The following is a 23,326-nucleotide window of genomic DNA, read 5'->3' as shown; positions in this document are numbered from 1 at the left end:
ATTTGTAAATTACTTCTATTAAAAAATCTTAATCCTTTCAGTACTTATGAGCTTCTGAAGTTAAAGGAGTAGTCCAGTGGTGATTCAGTGGTGAGCAACTTATCCCCTATCCTAAGGATAGGGGATAAGTTGCAGATCGCGGGGGGTCCGACCGCTGGGGCCCCCCGAGATCTCTTGTATGGAGCCCCGACAGCCGGCGGGAAGGGGGCGTGTCGACCTCCGCACGAGGCGGCGGCCGACACGCCCCCTCAATACAACTCTATGGCAGAGCCGAAGCGCTGCCTTCGGCAATCTCCGGCTCTGCCATAGAGATGTATTGAGGGGGCGTGTCGGCCGCCGCCTCGTGCGGGGGTCGACACCCGCTATCTCGGCGGAGAGCCGGGGCCCCGTACAGAGAGATCGCAGGGGGCCCCAGCGGTCGGACCCCCGCGATCTCAAACTTATCCCCTATCCTTAGGATAGGGGATAAGTTTTTCACCACTGGACTACCCCTTTAAGGTTGTTCTTTTCTGTCTAAGTGCTCTCTGATGACACGTGTCTCGGGAAATGCCCAGTTTAGAAGAGGTTTGCTATGGGGATTTGCTTCTAAACTGGGCGGTTCCCGAGACAGGTGTAATCAGAGAGCACTTAGACAGAAAAGATCAACCTTAACTTCAGAAGCTCATAAGTACTGAAAGGATTAAAGGGGTATTCCAGGAAAAAAAACTTTTTTTTATATATATATATCAACTGGATCCAGAAAGTTAAACAGATTTGTAAATTATTTCTATTAAAAAAATCTTAATCCTTTCAGTACTTATGAGCTTCTGAAGTTATGGTTGTTCTTTTCTGTCTAAGTGCTCTCTGATGACACCTGTTTTGGGAAACGCCCAGTTTAGAAGAGGTTTGCTATGGGGATTTGCTTCTAAACTGGGCGGTTCCCGAGACGGGTGTCATCATAGAGCACTTAGACAGAAAAGAACAACCTTAACTTCAGAAGCTCATAAGTACTGAAAGGATTAAGATTTTTTAATAGAAGTACTTTACAAATCTGTTTAACTTTCTGGAGCCAGTTGATATATAAAAAAAAGTTTTTTCCTGGATAACCCCTTTAAGGACTCAGCCCATTTGGGCCTTAAGGACTCAGACAATTTTATTTTTACGTTTTCGTTTTTTCCTCCTCGCCTTCAAAAAATCATAACTCTTTTATATTTTCATCCACAAACTAGTATGAGGGCTTGTTTTTTGTGAGACCAGTTGTCCGTTGTAATGACATCACTCACTTTACCATAAAATGTATGGCGCAACCAAAAAAATTCTATTTGTGTGGGGAAATTAATAAGAAAATCGCAATTTTGCTAATTTTGGAAGGCTTTGTTTTCACGCTGTACAATTTATGGTAAAAATTACAGGTGTTCTTTGGGTCAATACGATTAAAATGAAACCCATGATAACATACTTTTCTATTACTGTTGCACTTAAAAAAAATTGCAAACTTTTTAACCAAATTAGTACGTTTAAAATCCCCCTATTTTGAAGACCTATAACTTTTTCATTTTTCTGTATAAGCGGCGGTATGAGGGCTCATTTTTTGCGCAGTAATCTTTACTTTTTATTGATACCATATGTGCTAATATAAAACTTTTAATACATTTTTTTTTATAAAAAAAATTTGCAATAAAATGTTATAAAAAAAAAAAAGCAGCTATTTTGGACTTTTTCTTTTCTTTTATGTTCACGCCGTTCACCGTGCGGTATCATTAACATTTTTTTTTTATATTTCAGATATTTATGCACGTGGCAATACCAAATATGTATATAAAATATTTTTTTACACTTTTTGGGGGTGAAATACCGAAAATTGGACAATTTACGTTTTTATTGGGGGAGGGGTTTTTTTTCACATTTTTAAAAAAAAAATGTTTATAACTTTTTTTACTTTTATTTTTACACTTTAATAGTCCCCATAGGGAGACTATTTATAGCAATTATTCGATTGCTAATACTGCTAATATAGGACATAGCACTGATCAGTGTTATCGGTCATCTTCTGCTCTGGTCTGCTTGATCGCTCTGCCGTTCTGGATGACCGGATCGCCGCGGCAGCACTCTGGGTCATCCGATCATCCACTTTGGTAACCGCAATGCTGCAGATCTGCATTGATCACAGCATCTGAGGAGTTAATGGCAGATATCTGCACGATCAGCAGCCGGGACCTGCCGCGCATGTTCCGGGCATCGCTCCGATGCTCGTGGTTATGTATAGGACGTAAATGTACGTCCTGGTGTGCTAAGTAGCAGCTCACCAGGACGTACATTTACATGCTGCGTCGTTAAGGGGTTAAAGGGGTACTCCATAGTAATGAGCAGCAGGGACCATATTCGAATTTGCGATATTACACGAATATATTGAAGATTATTCGTCCTATATTCACGAAATTCGCATATTCGCTATGTTCATTCACTTTTTTTCTCATGCTGTCAAGCCCCCTCCCATAGGCTTGCATTGAGGGGCGGAGCGTGACGTCACACGGGGGCGGAGGCGTGACGTCACATCCCGCCGGCCCTGTGGTTGCCGGTAATCAGACCCGGAGCGAAAATGCTCCGGGGGCTGATTTTAACTGGGGTGCTGCGTGCAAGATCACGGGGGTCCCCAGTCCCAGTCCCCTTTGGATAGGGGATAAGATGTCTAAGCGCCGGAGTAACCCTTTAACTTTCTGGCACCAGTTGATTTAAAAAAAAAAATGTTTTCCACTGGAGTACCCCTTTAACCCTTCCCCATTTCTATCTTTGTCCCTTTGGCTTCTAGTTCCTCCTGAGCCAACAGAGCACAATGGAAAGACCTGCACCTCTTGTTATGAAGATGGCCTAGAAGAGTGTATCAGTGACCGCACAGCTCAGTGCCTAAATGAAGACGACCAATGCTTGGATTATATTGGAACATTCAAAGATCCAGGTATTATATCCGTATTATTCTATTATTGACAGAAGTGATGTCAACTATTTAGCTCTAGAACATTTACTCTTTGTATGTTCTGTGATAAGTTAAAAAACCTCTTGATAGATTTGTCTTAAATTTACCATAATAACATATTGGGGGGGGGGGGATATACCACCCTATTAAATTTGGATAATGTCGGTCATGCAGAAGGGGATGATTGCATATGTTCTAGATGTAAGCTTATGTGCTGTGAAAAAAAGTGCAGTAAATAAAAAAATAAATAAAAGCATAAAGGGGTACTCCGGTGGAAAAAAAATTTTTTAAATCAACTGCCAGAAAGTTAAAAAGATTTGTAAATGACTTCTATTAATTCAATATTTACCCTTCCAGTACTTTTTAGCAGCTGTATGCTATAGAGGAAATTCTTTTCTTTTTGAATTTGAATTTTGTCTTGTCCACAGTGCTCTCTGCTGACACCTGATGCCCGAATCAGGAACTGTCCAGAGCAGGAGAAAATCCCCATAGCAAACCTATGCTGCTCTGGACAGTTCCTGACAGGGACAGAGGTGTCAGCAGAGAGCACTGTGGACAAGACAATAAAGAAATTAAAAAAGAAAAGAATTTCCTCTGTAGCATACAGCTGCTAAAAAGTACTGGAAGGGTAAAGATTTTTTAATAGAAGTCATTTACAAATCTGTTTAACTTTCTTGCACCAGTTGATTTAAAAATTTTTTTTTCCTCCGGAGTACCCCTTTAAAAAAAAAAAAAAGAAAACCATATGCAGTCTTATGTACATTTTCTTAAAGGGGTTGTTCTAGGCCGTTCTGGGAATGGGTGGGGATAAAATGTTATTTCGTATATCCTGTTAGCAAAAGGTATAGTATGAACATAATTGATATCACTGAATTATCTCCAATTTTCTTTATTACAGATCACGTTACCCAAGAACGAAGTTTTAAAGGCTGCGGATCTCCTTTGGCCTGCCAATATAAGTTTGATGCACTGATAAGCTTGGAAGAACTTGAGACCTTGCGTTTTGGGTGCGAATAATAACAAAAATGTTGGAAAGGTCGAAACTAAACCTTATAAAGTTCTGCAGCCTAATATCCAACACAATGACTACAAAATGTAATAGAGGTTATAACTAAGCCTAATAAAGCTTTTGTGTGTCAAAATGTGGTCTTTATCTAATAAGGTTAGGGCTCCGCACAGACTAATCTCCAAGGTCTAGGTCAGAACAAGACTTGTCAGAGAGCGTGTGGATACTAAGGTCTCAATAAGTAAGGGGCCAGGACTTAGGAGGGCAAGGAGTAGGCAGCCACTTCGGGTGGCATCAAGGGAAAGCACAATCGTGTGGTGTCCCACCACTGGGACCCCCTATGATCTTATACAGTGCCCCGGCTCTCCTTGTGCACAGAGTGGGGTCAACACATCTTCCTTCCTGATGCATCTGTATGGGAGAGCCGGAGATCCAGGAGTACAGCATTGGTGTATGTCCATGAAGGTGGTAAGCCAACCCCACTCTGTGCAAAGAGAGCCAGTGCACTGTATAGGAGATCTGGGTGTGTGTGTGTGGATCTCCAGTGTGTGTGTGTGTGTGTGTGTGTGTGTGTGTGTGTGTGTGGATCTCCAGTGTGTGTGTGTGTGGATCTCCAGTGTGTGTGTGTGTGGATCTCCAGTGTGTGTGTGTGTGTGGATCTCCAGTGTGTGTGTGTGTGTGTGTGTGTGGATCTCCAGTGTGTGTGTGTGTGTGTGTGTGGATCTCCAGTGTGTGTGTGTGTGGATCTCCAGTGTGTGTGTGTGTGTGTGTGTGTGGATCTCCAGTGTGTGTGTGTGTGTGTGTGTGTGGATCTCCAGTGTGTGTGTGTGTGTGGATCTCCAGTGTGTGTGTGTGTGTGGATCTCCAGTGCGTGTGTGTGTGTGTGTGGATCTCCAGTGCGTGTGTGTGTGTGTGTGTGTGTGTGTGTGTGTGTGTGGATCTCCAGTGTGTGTGTGTGGATCTCCAGTGTGTGTGTGTGTGGATCTCCAGTGTGTGTGTGTGTGTGGATCTCCAGTGTGTGTGTGTGTGTGTGTGTGTGTGTGTGGATCTCCAGTGTGTGTGTGTGTGTGTGTGTGGATCTCCAGTGTGTGTGTGTGTGTGGATCTCCAGTGTGTGTGTGTGTGTGTGTGTGTGGATCTCCAGTGTGTGTGTGTGTGTGTGGATCTCCAGTGTGTGTGTGTGTGTGTGTGTGGATCTCCAGTGTGTGTGTGGATCTCCAGTGTGTGTGTGTGTGTGTGGATCTCCAGTGTGTGTGTGTGTGTGTGTGTGTGTGTGTGTGTGTGTGTGTGTGTGGATCTCCAGTGTGTCTTTTTAGCTTTAGAAATAATGTAACAAACAGTTCAGATATGCTTACTCCAGACCCCAAATGATCAGACCTCAGACCAGATTCCTAATTTTGTTTCCAATCCCAGATTAACCCTGAAGATTATCATACCCAGACCCCAAGATTATCATACCCAGACCCCAAGATTATCAGACCCCAGACCCCAAGATTATCCTACCCAGACCCCAAGATTATCCTACCCAGACCCCAAGATTATCCTACCCAGACCCCAAGATTATCAGACCCCAAGATTATCAGACCCCAGACCCCAAGATTATCATACCCAGACCCCAAGATTATCAGACCCCAAGATTATCAGACCCCAGACCCCAAGATTATCAGACCCCAAGATTACCAGACCCAGACCCCAAGATTATCAGACCCCAAGATTATCAGACCCCAGACCCCAAGATTATCAGACCCAGACCCCAAGATTATCAGACCCCAAGATTATCAGACCCCAGACCCCAAGATTATCAGACCCCAGACCCCAAGATTACCAGACCCAGACCCCAAGATTATCAGACCCCAGACCCCAAGATTATCATACCCAGACCCCAAGATTATCATACCCAGACCCCAAGATTACCAGACCCACACCCCAAGATTATCAGACCCCAAGATTATCAGACCCAGACCCCAAGATTATCATACCCAGACCCCAAGATTATCAGACCCCAGACCAGATCTTTAAATTTATTCTGATCCCAGACCAGATTTAAAGATTATTGTACCCCAGGAACATACCCCAGGCACATAGATCCCTATATTTTTCAGATCCCAGATAAGACGTAAAGATTATCTGACCCCAAATCTCTAAATTATCAGATCTCAGACCAGATCCCTAAATTTATTCAAGCAGACCTGAGGATTTTCAGACCGCAGACACCCAGATTATCAGACACCAGACAAGATTCCATATCAGACTTGAAGATTATCAGACCCCAGAGCCCCAGATTATCAAACCCCAGAGCCCCAGATTATCAGACCCCAGAGCCCCAGATTATCAGACCCCAGACCAGATTCTCAAATTTATTCTCAGAATAAACCTGAAGATTATCAGACTTCAAACTAGATCCCCAAATTGATTCAGATCACAGACCACACCCGTAGATTATCAGATGACAGACCAGATCCCATAAAGGGGTACTCCACTGTTTGGAACAAACGCTGGAGCCGGCGCCGGGAGCTTGTGATGTCATAGCCTCACCCCCTCATGATGTCACACCCTGCCCCCTCAATGCAAATCTATGGGAGGGGGTGTGACAGTTGTCACGCCCCCTCCCATAGACTTGCATTGAGGGGGCGGGGTGTGCAGTCATAAGGGGGCGGGGCTATGATGTCACAAGCTCCCGGCGCCGACTCCAGAGTTCAGAACAGTTTATTCCAAACGCTGAGCAGCGGAGTACCCCTTTAATTTATACAGATCCCTAGATTTTTTTTCAGTGTCCACTTCTGCCTAATTGACACTGTTTTCCCCTTTGGTGCCCTTATGATAAGTGCCTCCCTGATGCTCATTTGACATTTATTTCCACTTTAGCATCCTTCGGCTACAAAAGGACAATGTAGAGGCAACAACTGGCAAAAGGGGGCACTGGACAGAGGTATACTAAAGGGGAAATAAATGGCATATGGGCCCTATGGGGGCTCTGAATTTGCCATTTATTTATTGCTTTAGGTCTTTATTTTGTGTCCATGTGTTCCAGTCTAATGAATTAAAGCACAAAAGAACTGACTTGCCGCCGGCCGGGCTTTGTGGTTGTGAAGCAACTATGGCCCTGATTTACTATTGTAAACCCGACATGTTTTTTTGAAGAAATTCTTTCGGTTCCAGAGATTTTACTGAGAAAACCTGAAAAAGGGGTATGGCCGCGGGGAGAGTGGGCGTGTATGCCAAAAAGGAGTGTGTCCCCGACATTTTCACACAAAAAAACCCCCCAAAAAACAGCATATTTACTAAGATTTCCACGGAAAATGTAGTGGATTGGAGCTGAGGAAAACCCCACAGATCAGAGCATGTGTAAAAAAGAAAAATGTAGGGAAACCCCAGTAAATATCATGGAAAAAAATTGTAGGAAATAAAACCCACCAACAAAAAAATTACACTCCAGTCTTAGTAAATCAGGGCCAATATGTACTTGTAATGGGCACTGTTCTCTGTCCCGCCAAACATTGGGGGTTTTCGGAGGATGATAGGTTTTTTATGTGATGCCCCTGCCCCATTTTGTGTCTCCTCTCCCACAGCAAATCTTTGTTCAAGAGTGGTTGCTATTTTTGTATATGCTCATTATTATTATTGTTAGAGATAAAAAAAATTCATCTTACTGGTTTCGTTGAACTTTTCCCAAATTGCTGGTTCGATTTGGTTCAGTATGACGCAAACTGGCAATTAAATTAACCTTTAAACACATTTATAACACTACATAACAGCTTTAAAGCCCTGTATAACACTACTAAGAATATATTCAAGTAGTTTTAAAGTGTTTTTAAGGATCAGTTATGGTGACATGTGTTATCCCATGGAAATAATATCTTTTTTAAAGCGCTCATGGATTTTTAAGGCTTATTTTTTTGGTAATCATGGGTTGTGCATGTGTAGGCCTGGTTGAAACTACCAGCAGAAAGGGTCATTGCGGACTGGTGGGTCTGTAGTGGCGAGCATACAACCGGAGGAGGCAGGATGGTAAGAAATGGTAATAGTCAGCATACAGCAGGAGGTTTAAAAAATGAGTTTTTTCAAATTCTTACAGGCCTGGCTGGAAGTAGCAGCAGCAAGGGTAATGGCAGACTAGAGGGGCTAGTAATAGCCAGAGTACAGCCAGAGGAGGCCGACTGGTAAGAGCTGTAGTGGCCTGTATAAAAAAAAAATTGAGGCTTTTTAAATTTTGCCAGGTGGCCCAGGCCTGGCAAATGAAAAGATAGAAGAAAAAGTTTACAAAAAATTTGACAAGTGGACTGCATATATGTAATATGTATGTGTGAGGGGTGGACTCACTTATGGGATATACTGTATATAATATGAGGGGTGGACTCGCTTATGGGAGATACTGTATATATAATGTGAGGGGTGGAGTCACTTATGGGATATACTGTATATATATAATGTGAGGGGTGGACTCACTTATGGGAGATACTGTATATAATGTGAGGGGTGGACTCACTTATGGGATATACTGTATATATAATGTGAGGGGTGGAGTCACTTATAGGAGATACTGTATATATAATGTGAGGGGTGGACTCACTTATGGGAGATACTGTATATATAATGTGAGGGGTGGAGTCACTTATGGGAGATACTGTATATATAATGTGAGGGGTGGAGTCACTTATGGGAGATACTGTATATATAATGTGAGGGGTGGACTCACTTATGGGATATATTGTATATATAATGTGAGGGGTGGACTCACTTATGGGAGATACTGTATATATAATGTGAGGGGTGGACTCACTTATGGGATATACTGTATATATAATGTGAGGGGTGGAGTCACTTATGGGAGATACTGTATATATAATGTGAGGGGTGGACTCACTTATGGGATATACTGTATATATAATGTGAGGGGTGGAGTCACTTATGGGATATACTGTATATATAATGTGAGGGGTGGAGTCACTTATGGGATATACTATATATAATGTGAGGAGTGGACTCACTTATGGGATATACTGTATATATAATGTGAGGGGTGGACTCTCTTATGGCATATACTGTATATAATGTGAGGGGTGGACTCGCTTATGGGAGATACTGTATATATAATGTGAGGGGTGGACTCACTTATAGGAGATACTGTATATAAAATGTGAGGAGTGGACTCACTTATGGGATATACTGTATATATAATGTGAGGGTGGACTCACTTATGGGATATACTGTATATATTATGTGAGGGGTGGACTCACTTATGGTATATACTGTATATATAATGTGAGGGGTGGACTCACTTATGGGATATACTGTATATATAATGTGAGGGGTGGACTCACTTATGGGATATACTGTATATATAATGTGAGGGGTGGACTCACTTATGGGATATACTGTATATAATGTGAGGGGTGGACTCACTTATGGGATATACTGTATATATAATGTGAGGGGTGGACTCACTTATGGGATATACTGTATATATAATGTGAGGGGTGGACTCACTTATGGGATATACTGTATATATAATGTGAGGGGTGGACTCACTTATGGGAGATACTATATATAATGTGAGGGGTGGACTCACTTATGGGATATACTGTATATATAATGTGAGGGGTGGACTCTCTTATGGGATATACTGTATATATAATGTGAGGGGTGGACTCACTTATGGGATATACTGTATATATAATGTGAGGGGTGGATTTTCTTATGCAAGACAGTATATTGGTTGTTGGCAATGCCGTATGTGTGTAAGCCGATGTGCCGAAAATCAAAAAATGTGTCACAAATCGAGAGCTGAGCCTCTGAGCTGAGCCACTGCATCAAGTCTCATGCAAGCATTTATGCAGAGCCTTTATACTTCAGCCTGTGTGCAAGTGGCAATTTAAATGATATTGGTAAAAAATGTATTGTACATAGTCAAGTTAGGATTCGTACAACTGCTTTTAAACTTTAGCCTGTCTCCAAGTGGCAGTTGAAGCCCTGTGTTGCAGACAGCAATATGGAATGTTTTTTTTTTTTTTTTTGTTTTTTTTCAATCTAATTGTTAGTGGCACCAAAAATTGTATGGCACGGTCAAGCAAGTATTCATACAGTGTCAATAAATTAAGTTTGTCTCCAAGTATCACACAATTACCACATGTAGCAGCCCTTATGTTCTGGAATGGTAGATACCTTTCACAGCCCACTGGGTCAGTGTTTTATAAGGCAGAGGTGATGATGCATCACAGCAACTATGCAGCCAGGCGCTAGTAGTGACACTTCCAGGATCATGCAAGTCTGGGTCTGATAACAGGGGCTTGTCCACAGGAAAAGCCACACTACTTGATGATAGTATTATGCAGTTAATGTTTTCCATAAAATTATTACTGCCACAAAAAATGTCTTTTATTTTTTTAATTTTTTTTTGTGTCAATCATTTATATAGTGCCATTATACCCCAATACTCGTGCTTCTAGTGACAATATAAATCCTGTGGTCTATAGTAGCATGGGCTCGTTCTTCTCCATCAAATTGCTAAACCACCAAAACTGTTATTTATGGATCAAGTGTTTATAGAGAGCCATTACACATCAATCCTTTTCCATGTGACAATGTAAATCCCATGCCAATAGGGCTAGACATTCGTATTTTTTTTTTTCCATCAAATTGCATGTGACACCAAAAATTTGTCCTATTCTTCTGTTTTAAGCATTTATACAGCGGAAGAGACAAAAGGGAGGAAAACAATGGTCTGATACGGAAGCTGCTGCTGAATTCGCACAATAAGTTTCACATCACCACAGTAGCACAGGACATAAAGGCTTCTTCTGAGACAATGGACAACGCGTTTCGGCTCTTTACTTGCCCCTTCCTCAGGTCCAACAATATACAAGTGCTGGTATGCTGACTAGTGATGAGCGGCATTGGCCATATTTGAATTTGCGATATTTTGCGAATATATAGGCAAATATTTGTCCTATGTTTGTGAATTTCGCTATATTCGCATATTCTGGGAAGAAAACAGTGAGGGGGTGGGCAACTTTACTATTGGCTGCTAGGGATGTTGTTGATAACCTCTAACAAGTGTATTTGCATCATTCTAATTGGCCCACAAGTGAACAGAAGGAATATGTGAATATATACGTGAATATAAAACATGAATATTCGTAATTTCGAATAAATAGTAAATATATTCCCAATATTCGTGAATTAGCAAATTTGATATATTCGCAATAAAAATTCGAAATGCGAATATTTGCGCCCAACGCTAGTCCTGACAAGGTATCCTGTGCTGTGTTCAGATAGTGTTTTCATACTTCAGCCTGTCTCCAAATGACCATGTAAATCTTGTTGTCAATGGCAACATGTATATGTACTTTGCATCAAATGTGTCAACAAAAAAAATTATACAGCATCTTCATGCTTTAGTTGATTTTCAAGTATATTTTCAAGTCAGATCATGAGATCACAGTAGGGTTCCTCACACAGTTATTGCTAAAGGGGTAGTCCAGTGATGAAAAACTAATCCCCTATCCTAAGGATAGGGGATAAGTTTGAGATCGCGGGGGGTCCGACCGCTGGGGCCCCCTGCGATCTCTCTGTACGGGGGCCAGGCTCTCCGGCCAGATAGCGGGTGTCGACCTCCCCCTCAATACATCTCTATGGCAGAGCCGGAGATTGCCGAAGGCAGCGCTTTGGCTCTGCCATAGAGTTGTATTGAGGGGGCGTGTCGGCCGCCGCTTCGTGCGGAGGTCGACAGCCCCCTTTCCGCGGGCTGTCGGGGCTCCGTACAGGAGATCGCGGGGGGCCCCAGTGGTCGGACCCCCCGCGATCTCAAACTTATCCCTTATCCTTAGGATAGGGGATAAGTTGTTCACCACTGGGTCACCACTGGACTACTCCTTTAAATGTTTTCAGAGGGCTGTTTCTCCTTCTTGTATTTACTTTTGACCATAAATAAACAATAAGAAAAAAACAAACATTTACCCTGTGATGTTATACTTCAGCATATATCCAAATGAGAATGTAAATCTTGTTGCCAACAGCAACATGCATCAAAGTGCTTTGCATTAAATTGCTAGTGCCCCCAAAATGTTGTATTTGTCTTTGTCAAACATTTGTACAGCACCGTTATTCATAGATTGTAAGCTCTCACTAGCAGGACCCTTACTCAGTGTAATTTATTGTAATGTCTGATGATGGTCTCTATTTGCACCCTCAGAATTATATAGTGTTGGGGAATTTGTTGGTGCTATCCAAATTATTTTGATTCTCATGCTTTTGGTTGTGTCCAAGTGTGCCATCATCGACATCGAGCAACCCTTATGACCATGAAGAGAACATGTCTTCCACAGCCCACTAAGCCATTACTCCACAGCCTTTGCTCCTACAATGAGTTGCACAGCACTTATAGCAGCTAACACAGTTTGCTGAACATTACATGATGGAAACATTTTATTTCACTGCGCCAACCTGACCCATGTCAGCAAACAGATGGATACTTCAAGAATTAAATCGTGTTGCTGATATTTTTAGTGTCACAAAATTGTATTGCTCTACATTAATCAAGCATTAATGCATTGCCATTAAACCTCAGCCATTGTCCATATGACAATTTAACTCTTCTTACTGATAGCACTGTGCACTGTGTTTTGCATCTAATTTTGTGCCACTAAACATTGTTTTGTTCTACAATACAATTGCTGTAGGATTTTTTGATGGTGATTCAGCAGGATATGGGGGAAAAAAACCTGGAGTGCTGCTTTAATAATGTGCAGCAATATTCGAGCTACCACAGATGAGTATGTTGTGGCAGAGGGCAGCATGGCAACTCAGTGGTTAGCACAGTTCCCTTGAACTGCTGGGGTACTAGGTTCAAATCCCCATAAGAATTTTTGGAATAGCTTGTTCTACTATTGTCTAGCACCCCATATCACATTTGTGATTAATTTATCATTTAATTTATATTGTGGACCCCAATGGGGACAGGGACTATTTTCAGTATACAGTGCTGCGGAATCTGTGTGTGCTATACAAATAAATAAATAATTGTTCTTATCACTAGCAACTACTTTGATTATTTTTCCCACGTATACACATATTCTCTGCAGTTTAGGAGCTTCTCAGCTGATGACTTTGCATGAGCAAATGTTTTGTTCTTATTTTCTGCCAGAAAGGTCCCAGAGGCACCATCTTATTCTGTATGTGTTCCGGGCATTTTGTTCACAAAAAAATAAAAAATCTTTCTAATGTACTTTGTTTAAAAAAAAATTATTTGTTTTATTTGTGTTTATAGAAAGCTACCACTAGGTGTCTCCCTACTTGTCCAGAGCACCCCCCCCCCCCCACCCATCTCTTGCACAGACTTTGGACTCCTGCTGGCCTGGCAGAATTCCAAGTTCAGGAAATACAGTCTGGAGTGCTAATGGGGGGGGGGGGGGGGGGGGGGTCCAGCCTTATCAATGTGACCAATCTTAGAAAAAGTATATGCGAGTCAGCACTAACCCCAAATACTTCTATTCTCACCTCCAGCACGGACTTGTGACCTTGATCATGGCTGCAGCATGTATTCAAGAAAAGAATTCAATCCATTGAGGCTGAAAGATAAAATGTTTTTTTTATTTAGACACACAGTGCAAACATGGCATAGCAGTACTTGCACACTATGAACATACCAGATGCGTTTCAGCCGCAACATGCGACCTTAATCATGACTAAAGAGGAGCAGGGGCGGACGGACAACACTCAGGGCCCCCTGACCAAAAAAAGTAAGGGCTCCTGTGATGCTCTGCTGCTGGTCACGCTTCTGCCCCTATTCTACCCAAATCCCTTCATCACCCCTACACACAAAATAAACTACATTTTATATATAAGAAACACATTAAGGTAGGTAAAATAATTTTCCATGACCAATAATACCAGTATATAAGGAGTAAATATTTACCACCACACAATATCTGGATAATACCGCCATACTGTACTAAATACAACCACTATACACAGACCAGTATACCATACAGGATCTGTATACTATATAAGTGATTATATACAGGACCATATGGCAGTAGATACCATCTATACACAGGATCTGTATACAATATAAGTGATTATATGCAGGACCATACGGCAGTAGATACCATCTATACACAGGATCTGTATACAATATAAGTGATTATATGCAGGACCATATAGCGGTAGATACCAGCTGTACAGAGATCTGTATACAATATACAGTGGTCCCTCAACATACGATGGTAATTCGTTCCAAACGACCCATCGTTTGTCGAATCCATCGTATGTTGAGGGATTCGTGCCATGTAAAAATTCATTTAATACTCACCTGTCCCCGCCGCTCGGACCGTGTCCTCACCGCTCCCGATGCTGTCCCAGGGGCTCCCGATGCTGTCCCGCTGCTCTGGCGTCTTCTTCGGGATCCTCCGGCTTCTTCCGCATCTTCTCCGGTGTCCGGGCCTCGCTTTCTGGTGACGTTATTACGGGACGGCGTGCACAGCGACGTAATAACAACGCCGGAAAGCGAGGCCCGGATCCCGGAGAAGATGCAGAAGACGCCGGAGGATTGCAAAGTGGACCTGGAGCAGCGGGGATAGGTAAGTGAACCTGTCCGGGATGCTTAAACTGCTATCCGACAGCAGCTTAACCATTTTGCGCTGTCGGATAGCAGTTAATGCGATGGCCCCGACATATAAAAGCATCATATGTCGATTTGATCATATGTTGGGGCCATCGCATGTCGGGGGGTTACTGTAAGTGATTATATACAGGATCATATGGCGGTAGATACCAGTTGTACACAAGATCTGTATACCATATAAGTGATTACAGTTACATCAAGGGACTCACAATAACATCTTTTCTGATTGACGGCATCCTCTTTCCTTTTCTTCTCTGTCCAGATCAGAAACCCATGTCGATCTCTTAACATCTGCAGGACAAACATGTTAGACTCTGCATTTTTCCAGTGCCCCCCCCCCCTCCTCTACACAATCTTTCCATCTATAAGCCCCTAACTGTTATAAAGCCCTCCTTGGTGTCCAGCACAGTAAAAGGGCAGGTAGGTAGGTAGCCAGGTAAATATTTAACTAGGTAAGTAGACAAGGAAGCCAGATATGTAGGTAGGTGACTAGCCAGGTAGGTAGTTAGGTTGCTAGCTAGGTAGTTAGGCAGCCATGTATGAAGGCCAGGTATGTACATGGTTAGGTAGCCAGGTATGTAGGTAGGTAGTTAGGCAGCCAGGTATGTAGGTATTTGGATAGCCAGGTATGTAGGTAAGTAGTTAGGCATCCAGGTACAAAGTTAGGTAACTGGGGAGTTAGTCAAGTAGGTATCTAGCACTCGCTCCATCCAGTGGCAGATCCAGAGTCTAGTAATGAAAACCCCCTATGTAGTTAGTAGGTAGCCCTCCTATTAGTTTAGTAGTTTGTCCCCATATTAGTTAGGCAGGAGCATAGTAGATATTCCCTCACATTAGGTGTAGGCAGCAGAGTTTCCCCATAGTAGGTGTAGGCAGCAGAGTTCCCCTTATAGTGTGTGTATGCAGCAGAGTTCCCCTTATAGTGTGTGTAGGCAGCAGAGTTCCCCCACAGTGTGTGTAGGCAGCAGAGTTCCCCCACAGTGTGTGTAGGCAGCAGAGTTTCCCCACAGTAGGTGTAGGCAGCAGGGTCCCCCGACAGTAGGTGTAGGCATCAGGTCCCCCCCACAGTAGGTGTAGGCAGCAGAATTTTTCCCCCTTCCCCCAGTAGGTTTAGGCAGCAGAGTTAGAGTCCCCCCAATAGGTGTAGACAGTAGAGTTAGAGTCCGCCCCCAGTAGGTGTAGGCAGCAGAGTTAGAGTGCCCCCCCAGTAGGTCTAGGCAGCAGAGTTAGGGTCCCCCCCAGTAGGTGTAGACAGCAGAGTTAGAGTTCCCCCACCAGTAGGTGTAGGCAGCAGAGTTAGAGTGCCCCCCAGTAGGTCTAGGCAGCAAAGTTAGAGTTCCCCCCAGTAGGTGTAGAAAGCAGAGTTAGAGTTCCCCCCAGTAAGTGTAGGCAGCAGAGTTAGAGTCCCCCCCCAAGTAGGTGTAGGCAGCAAAGTTAGAGTGTCCCCCCAGTAGGTCTAGGCCGCAGAGTTAGATTCCCCCCAGTAGGTGTAGACAGCAGAGTTAGAGTCCCACCCCATCGTAGGTGTAGGCAGCAGAGTTAGAGTTCCCCCCAGTAGGTGTAGGCAGCAGAGTTAGAGTCCCCCCAGTAGGTGTAGACAGCAGAGTTAGAGTCCCCCCCCCCAGTAGGTGTAGGCAGCAGAGCTAGAGTCCCCCTCAGTAGGTGTAGACAGCAGAGTTAGAGTCTCTCCAGTAGTTGTAGACAGCAGAGTTAGAGTCCCCCCCCCAGCAGGTGCAGACAGCAGAGTTAGAGTTCCCCTCAGTAGGTGTAGACAGCAGAGTTAGAGACCCCCCAGTAGGTGTAGACCACAGAGTTAGAGTCCCCCATTCCCCAGTAGGTGTAGACAGCAGAGTTAGAGTCCCCCTCCCCCCCAGTAGGTGTAGGCAGTAGAGTTAGAGTGTCTCCCCCAGTAGGTGTAGGCAGCAGAGTTAGGGTCCCCCCCAGTAGGTTTAGGCAGCAGAGTTAGAGTTCCCCCCAGTAGGTGCAGGCAGCAGAGTTAGAGTATCTCCCCCCCCCTCAGTAGGTCTAGGCAGCAGAGTTAGAGTCCCCCCCCCATTAGGTGCAGGCAGCAGAGTTAGAGTATCCCCTCCCCACAGTAGGTATAGGCAGCAGAGTTAGTGCTCCCCCCAGTAGGTGTAGACAGCAAAGTTAGAGTCCCCCCCAGTAGGTGCAGGCAGCAGAGTTAGAGTCCCCCCCCCAGTAGGTGCAGGCAGCAGAGTTAGAGTCCCCCCCAGTAGATGCAGGCAGCAGAGTTAGAGTTCCCCCAGTAGGTTTAGGCAGTAGAGTTAGAGTTTCTCCCCCCCCCAGTAGGTCTAGGCAGCAGAGTTAGGGTCCCCCCATTAGGTGTAGACAGCAGAGTTAGAGTTCCCCCCAGTAGGTGTAGGCAGTAGAGTTAGAGTTCCCCCCCAGTAGGTCTAGGCAGCAGAGTTAGGGTCCCCCCCAGTAGGTGTAGACAGCAGAGTTAGAGTTCCCCCACCAGTAGGTGTAGGCAGCAGAGTTAGTGCCCCCCCATTAGGTCTAGGCAGCAAAGTAAGAGTTCCCCCCAGTAGGTGTAGACAGCAGAGTTAGAGTTCCCCCCAGTAGGTGTAGGCAGTAGAGTTAGAGTCCCCCCCCAGTAGGTCTAGGCAGCAGAGTTAGGGTCCCCCCAGTAGGTGTAGACAGCAGAGTTAGAGTTCCCCCACCAGTAGGTGTAGGCAGCAGAGTTAGCGTGCCCCCCCAGTAGGTCTAGGCAGCAAAGTTAGAGTTCCCCCCAGTAGGTGTAGACAGCAGAGTTAGAGTTCCCCCCCCCCTAGTAGGTGTAGGCAGCAGAGCTAGAGTCCCCTCCAGTAGGTGTAGACAGCAGAGTTAGAGTCCCCCCCAGCAGGTGTAGACAGCAGAGTTAGAGTTCCCCTCAGTAGGTGTAGGCAGCAAAGTTAGAGACCCCCCAGTAGGTGTAGACCACAGAGTTAGAGTCCCCCCCCCCCCACCAGTAGGTGTAGACAGCAGAGTTATAGTCTCCCCCCCCAAGTAGGTGTAGGCAGTAGAGTTAGAGTGTCTCCCCCAGTAGGTGTAGGCAGCAGAGTTAGGGTCCCCCCCAGTAGGTGTAGGCAGCAGAGTTAGAGTTCCCCCAGTAGGTGTAGACAGCAGAGTTAGAGTTCCCCCACCAGTAGGTGTAGGCAGCAGAGTTAGCGTGCCCCCCCAGTAGGTCTAGGCAGCAAAGTTAGAGTTCCCCCCAGTAGGTGTAGACAGCAGAGTTAGAGTTCCCCCCCCCCCTAGTAGGTGTAGGCAGCAGAGCTAGAGTCCCCTCCAGTAGGTGTAGACAGCAGAGTTAGAGTCCCCCCCAGCAGGTGTAGACAGCAGAGTTAGAGTTCCCCCCAGTAGGTGTAGGCAGTAGAGTTAGAGTCCCCCCCCCAGTAGGTCTAGGCAGCAGAGTTAGGGTCCCCCCAGTAGGTGTAGACAGCAGAGTTAGAGTTCCCCCACCAGTAGGTGTAGGCAGCAGAGTTAGCGTGCCCCCCCAGTAGGTCTAGGCAGCAAAGTTAGAGTTCCCCCCAGTAGGTGTAGACAGCAGAGTTAGAGTTCCCCCCCCCCTAGTAGGTGTAGGCAGCAGAGCTAGAGTCCCCTCCAGTAGGTGTAGACAGCAGAGTTAGAGTCCCCCCCAGCAGGTGTAGACAGCAGAGTTAGAGTTCCCCTCAGTAGGTGTAGGCAGCAAAGTTAGAGACCCCCCAGTAGGTGTAGACCACAGAGTTAGAGTCCCCCCCCACCAGTAGGTGTAGACAGCAGAGTTATAGTCCCCCCCCCCAAGTAGGTGTAGGCAGTAGAGTTAGAGTGTCTCCCCCAGTAGGTGTAGGCAGCAGAGTTAGGGTCCCCCCCAGTAGGTGTAGGCAGCAGAGTTAGAGTTCCCCCCCAGTAGGTGCAGGCAGCATAGTTAGAGTATCCCCCCCCCCCCCTCAGTAGGTCTATGCAGCATAGTTAGAGTCCCCTCCATTAGGTGCAGGCAGCAGAGTTAGAGTATCCCCTCCCCCCAGTAGGTATAGGCAGCAGAGTTAGTGCTCCCCCCCAGTAGGTGTAGACAGCAAAGTTAGAGTCCCCCCCAGTAGGTGCAGGCAGCAGAGTTAGAGTCCCCCCCCCAGTAGGTGCAGGCAGCAGAGTTAGAGTCCCCCGGAGTAGATGCAGGCAGCAGAGTTAGAGTTCCCCCCAGTAGGCGCAGGCAGCAGAGTTAGAGTCCCCCACTCTGTAGGTGTGGACAACAGAGTTAGAGTCCCCTCCCCCCTCCCAGTAGGTGTAGACAGCAGAATTAGAGTCCCCCCCCCCAGTAGGTGCAGGCAGCAGAGTTACAGTCCCCCCCCCTGTCCCACGCCGTGATCTTCTCTTCAGCAGTAGGGGCCCACAGTGCAGACGCCGATGAGTGATGTCATCGGCGCCTGCACTGCATGAGGGCTTAGGTCACGTCTCCTCTATGTAGGTCACAGATGCGACTCACACAAAGGCGAAGGCAGCGCTGTCTGCTGAAGATCCGGGACGAGTGTCCCATATCTCCAGGAGCGGCGGCAGCGGCGGGCCCTGTACAGGGCCAGGCCCTCGGACTATGTCCGATCGGATTGGCCAGTCAGTCCGCCCCTGAAGATGAGTGAACTTTTGAAAAGTTTTCTGAAATTGTCGATTCAGCTCAATACAACGAATACCGGCAATGAAATAAGCCCCTAAACACGTTTACAACACTACTTAACAGCTCTATAGCCCTGTTTCGCACTGCAAGTTTGAAAAGGGACAGGCTCTCCACAGGCTGACTGCAGCAGATTATCTGCAGCAGAATCTCCGCTCTTTAAAATCAGCTGCAGATTATATTGACTTCAATGCGGATTTTCCTCAAACTCACAGCCGGTAACACAATGAAGTTCTGTTATATATTGACAAATAACACAATGGGGGAGATTTATCAAAACCTTACCAGTGGAAAAATTGTCCAGTTGCCCATATCAACCAATCAGATTGCTTCTTTCATTTTGCAGAGGCCTTGTTAAAAATGAAAGAAGCGATCTGATTGGCTGCTATGAGCAACTGGGCAACTTATCCTCTACACAGGTTTTGATAAATCTCCCCCTTAGACTAATATGGAACCCCTGGTGAGGACATCCCTTGAGAAGAAACAAAGTGCCAGATTAAGGTGTTCTGAAGCTCCTGGGGCCCTAATGTAAAGTCTGTAAGGGTTAAACCGTATACATTTTTTTTTTCAACATTTTCAATCAAACAAGTGAAACTTTATTCATATTGGAGTAAAAACTTAAAAACTTATCAGTTTTTTTCTTAAAAAACTTATTCAACCGGACATTATTTTTCAAACCGTATATGGTTTTTAACCGTATAAGGGTTAAAATTTGTACACACATCTGATACAGTTCAGTCAGGTTTTGAGGAATCCGTTTTTCATCATAAACCTGATACGGGAACTGTATTGCAAAAACGTGGTGTGAATGCAGCCTAACACAGTTGTCACTTGCCATGTTGTATCTATCTGTATACTGCTGTCCTCCTGTGGCAGATGAACGTGTGAACCCCATTTGACTAGGTCCCAGGCTTCAGGTCAAAAGCATTGCTTGGATCCAAAAAGGCTAAATGGGTTATCAAGAATAGAAAAACAGCTCATTTCTGTACAGCTAATGGAGTATGGTGATAGCTGACAATGGTTTCTCTTTATGTATCAGTCTCAATTTGACTGGTATCGGTATTGAAATACAATGTCAGGCCTAAAAGCACTAACAATACTATATGACCCTGATCAGAAATACTACCTCCCTATAGATCCCCTACTTATTATTCATGCCTCTCTATTGTGCTTTTTTAACTAAAAGTTGGTCTAAACTGAAACTAGTCTAAAAATGTGACATATTTACAAAAAGTCTGAGCCTCTGTAATAAATCTGGTCCATTCGAAAAAGAGGCCCATTTTGGCCAATGTCTCCTTGTGTTGAATTAAGGCTGTAGTGACCCTTTCATTACCGTTGAGCTTCACATTACCATAATCTGATCATCTCAATGTGATGGGAAGCTTGCCACACTGCCAAATTGCTCAATCTTAAAGGGATACTCCGCCCCTAGACATCTTATCCCCTGTCCAAACAATAGGGTGTATGATGTCTGATCGCGGGGTCTTGCCGCTGGGGACCGTCGCAATCTCCCTGCTGCACCCGGAATTCATTTACAGCGTCGTGTGCAGCGCCGGAGGCCATTGATGTCACGCCCGCTCGTGACGTCTCGGCCACGCCCTCTCAATGCAAGTCTATGGGAGGGGACGTGACGGCCGTCATGCTCCGTCCACTAGACTTGCATTGAGGAGGCATGTCTGTGACGAGCAAAGCGCGACCGTGACGTCACACGAATCCGCCCCACATCGCCAGTCATCCGGCACGGAGTGAAATTCACTCCATGCACCGGATGTCTGGGGTGCCGCAGCCGAGATCACAGGGGTCCCCAGTGGTGGGACCCTGCGATCAGACATCTCATCCCCTATCCTTTGGATAGGCGATAAGATGTCTAGGGGCAGAGTACCCCTTTAAAGAAGCCAAAAAGATTTGGAAAAAATAACATTTGAATGATGAGTTGACTTGGCAGTAGGTGTCAGATTGCAAACACACTTGGCATACAGGAGCTGAATATAATTGTTTATCAGCCCATATTTTAGCATATAAATATAATAGTCATGTGGATCTGACATACAGAGAATCAGACCTGATACCGGACGACCAACTTCAGTTATCTCCACCATGATGGGATCCTTCATTCTCTCTCTTGTTATCTTCTGTGCCATCTCATGGACAGGTAAGACCTTTATACAGTATATTTATTGTGGTATAGAGACTCTTCCTTTATATTATTTCATGTATATGCAGAGGCATGTGCCACCCATTGATTTTTATTACGTAGTCCTTTCCTATCTATAGACACCCATATGAAGGACACCCTCAACACATAACAGTGGTCCATAAAATATTACCCGAAGACCAAACTAGACTTATCCAAGTAAATATATAGAATATGTGCTGTACATTGTTCTTTATGGATGTATTCCACATGTTCCCTTTGAGATAGATTCATTTACATTTGTTTTGGTCTTCATACGGCAAAACAAAAAGGTAATGGTCCGTCTGGCACTGAAACGGTCAGGCCTAGTGCCCTTGTAGTGAATGGAAGGTTAACTTAGACTGTAATCTTCCTACAGTATAGGTTGTTGTTCACATTCAATGGAAAGCATACAGTCCAGTCCGGCTTCGTCAGGCCGATTCATCAGCCTGACGAAGCACGCACGGACGTGAGAAACAGCTGTCACTGATCACCTCCCCCGGTCTGCTCGGAATTGCTCCCCGCAGTGTGTATGTTTTAATGCAAGAAATGGAATAAAATCGAAGAATTTACTACGGTTGGTGAGTTGCTGTTTTTTCTTCTTCTATTATATGTTTTGGTTTTAATTTGGTTTCATTGGGGGAGATTTATCAAAACCTGTGCAGAGGAAGAGTGGTGCAGTTGCCCATAGCAACCAATCAGATCGCTTCTTTCATTTTCCACAGGCCTCTAAAGAGGCCTGTGGAAAATGAAAGAAGCAATCTGATTGGTTGCTATGGGCAACTGAACCACTCTTCCTCTGCACAGGTTTTGATGAATCTCCCCCATTGTCCTTAAGTTTTTACCTTAGAAATAATCCCATAATAAGATAAATCTTCTGTCTTCCAGGTCTTGCTCTTCAATGTCTTGAGTGCTTAAAAACGGACAGTGACACATGTGAGGGGGTCTCGGTTGAGTGTCCAAACTCTGCGGAATGTGTGGTGATCTCCGAGCTCTATCATCCCCGTGAGTATTGCTAGATGCTCAATCTTTTATAGTTCAACGTTTCATACTAGTAAAGGGACATGTCCACTTTAAAGGGGTACTCCACTGGAGAACATTTTTTAAAATCAACTGGTGCCAGAAAGTTAAACAGATCTGTAAATTACTTATGTAAAGTAGAAAAAGATAGTGGCAGTGGCATCTAACGGTATATAAAAATGCAAAATATCTAATATAGAGGTCCCACGAATAGCAGACTATAGTGGTAGTCCATGTTCATACTGAATATCCTGCGTGACAGTGGTGCCAGGACTGAAGTATGCAAATGAAACAATAATAATAACGAAGAAAAGGGGTCCGGCAACTCACGGTCTAGACGCTAGCTGCTAACAGGCTTGAAGTCCGTCCATGGGGCAGAGGTAAGTGCGGGAAGCTCAGGAGGTGATTAACCGGTTGATTTCGTGCAAAAGCACTTTGTCCGACCTCATCGCAACCCCACTTTTATATCCGGATCGATTTATTCACGTGACCCGGTCCATGTAGAGAAAAATCAAGACTTTATTATATTCATCAAAAAATTCAAAAAAATTCAAAAAGTGCACAACTTCATAAAATCCTAATAGAACACAGGAACAAATTCACTTGGTAATAGCGGTTATTCTATAAAGGGAGAGAGATCCACTATATCATTCAAGCCTGCTGGACCTTCAGCTCCAAGGCGGATGATCCACCTGGCCACTGCACGGATCAACATCGCGTCACGGTCTCCACCATTCTCAGGTCGTTTAACTCTATCCTGCTCCAGACAGTTCCTTAAATGGACAGAAGTGTCAGCAGAGAGCATAGTGGTCAGAAAGAAAGGAAATTAAAAAAGTAAAGAACTTCCTCTGGAGCATACAGCAGCTGATAAGTACTGGAAAGATTAAGATTTTTAAGTAGAAGTCATTTACA

General features: G+C 44.7%; 2 protein-coding genes across 15 annotated transcripts in view; one reads left to right on the top strand and one right to left on the bottom strand.

Moving 5' to 3' along the window:
- The window catches only part of LOC130293890 (phospholipase A2 inhibitor and Ly6/PLAUR domain-containing protein-like), a 116,718-nt gene that overhangs the window by 40,818 nt on the left and 52,574 nt on the right, over window positions 1-23,326 (bottom strand). For 4 of the 7 annotated variants that reach the window (XM_056543113.1, XM_056543114.1, XM_056543116.1 and 1 more), the window contains one exon: window positions 13,454-13,524. The gene's annotated coding sequence lies outside the window, so the exon portion shown is untranslated. Of the gene's footprint in view, window positions 1-13,432; window positions 13,525-22,744; window positions 22,926-23,326 lie in introns of those variants that run through there. The other 3 variants (XM_056543117.1, XM_056543118.1, XM_056543115.1) reach the window with 2 other exon arrangements.
- LOC130293889 (phospholipase A2 inhibitor and Ly6/PLAUR domain-containing protein-like) overlaps window positions 1-23,326 on the top strand; it is a 134,405-nt gene that overhangs the window by 101,069 nt on the left and 10,010 nt on the right. For 3 of the 8 annotated variants that reach the window (XM_056543105.1, XM_056543104.1, XM_056543103.1), the window contains exons 2-3: window positions 21,237-21,373; window positions 22,283-22,399. In XM_056543105.1, the coding sequence (XP_056399080.1) occupies window positions 21,319-21,373; window positions 22,283-22,399 (172 nt within the window). In that variant the 5' untranslated portion in view covers window positions 21,237-21,318. Of the gene's footprint in view, window positions 1-2,788; window positions 2,936-3,851; window positions 4,079-19,652; window positions 19,759-21,236; window positions 21,374-22,282; window positions 22,400-23,326 lie in introns of those variants that run through there. The other 5 variants (XM_056543108.1, XM_056543110.1, XM_056543109.1 and 2 more) reach the window with 3 other exon arrangements.

This window comes from Hyla sarda, chromosome 10 (assembly GCF_029499605.1).
Source record: "Hyla sarda isolate aHylSar1 chromosome 10, aHylSar1.hap1, whole genome shotgun sequence".
Taxonomy (NCBI): domain Eukaryota; kingdom Metazoa; phylum Chordata; class Amphibia; order Anura; family Hylidae; genus Hyla; species Hyla sarda.
This window is presented reverse-complemented; position numbering and strand designations above follow the sequence as displayed.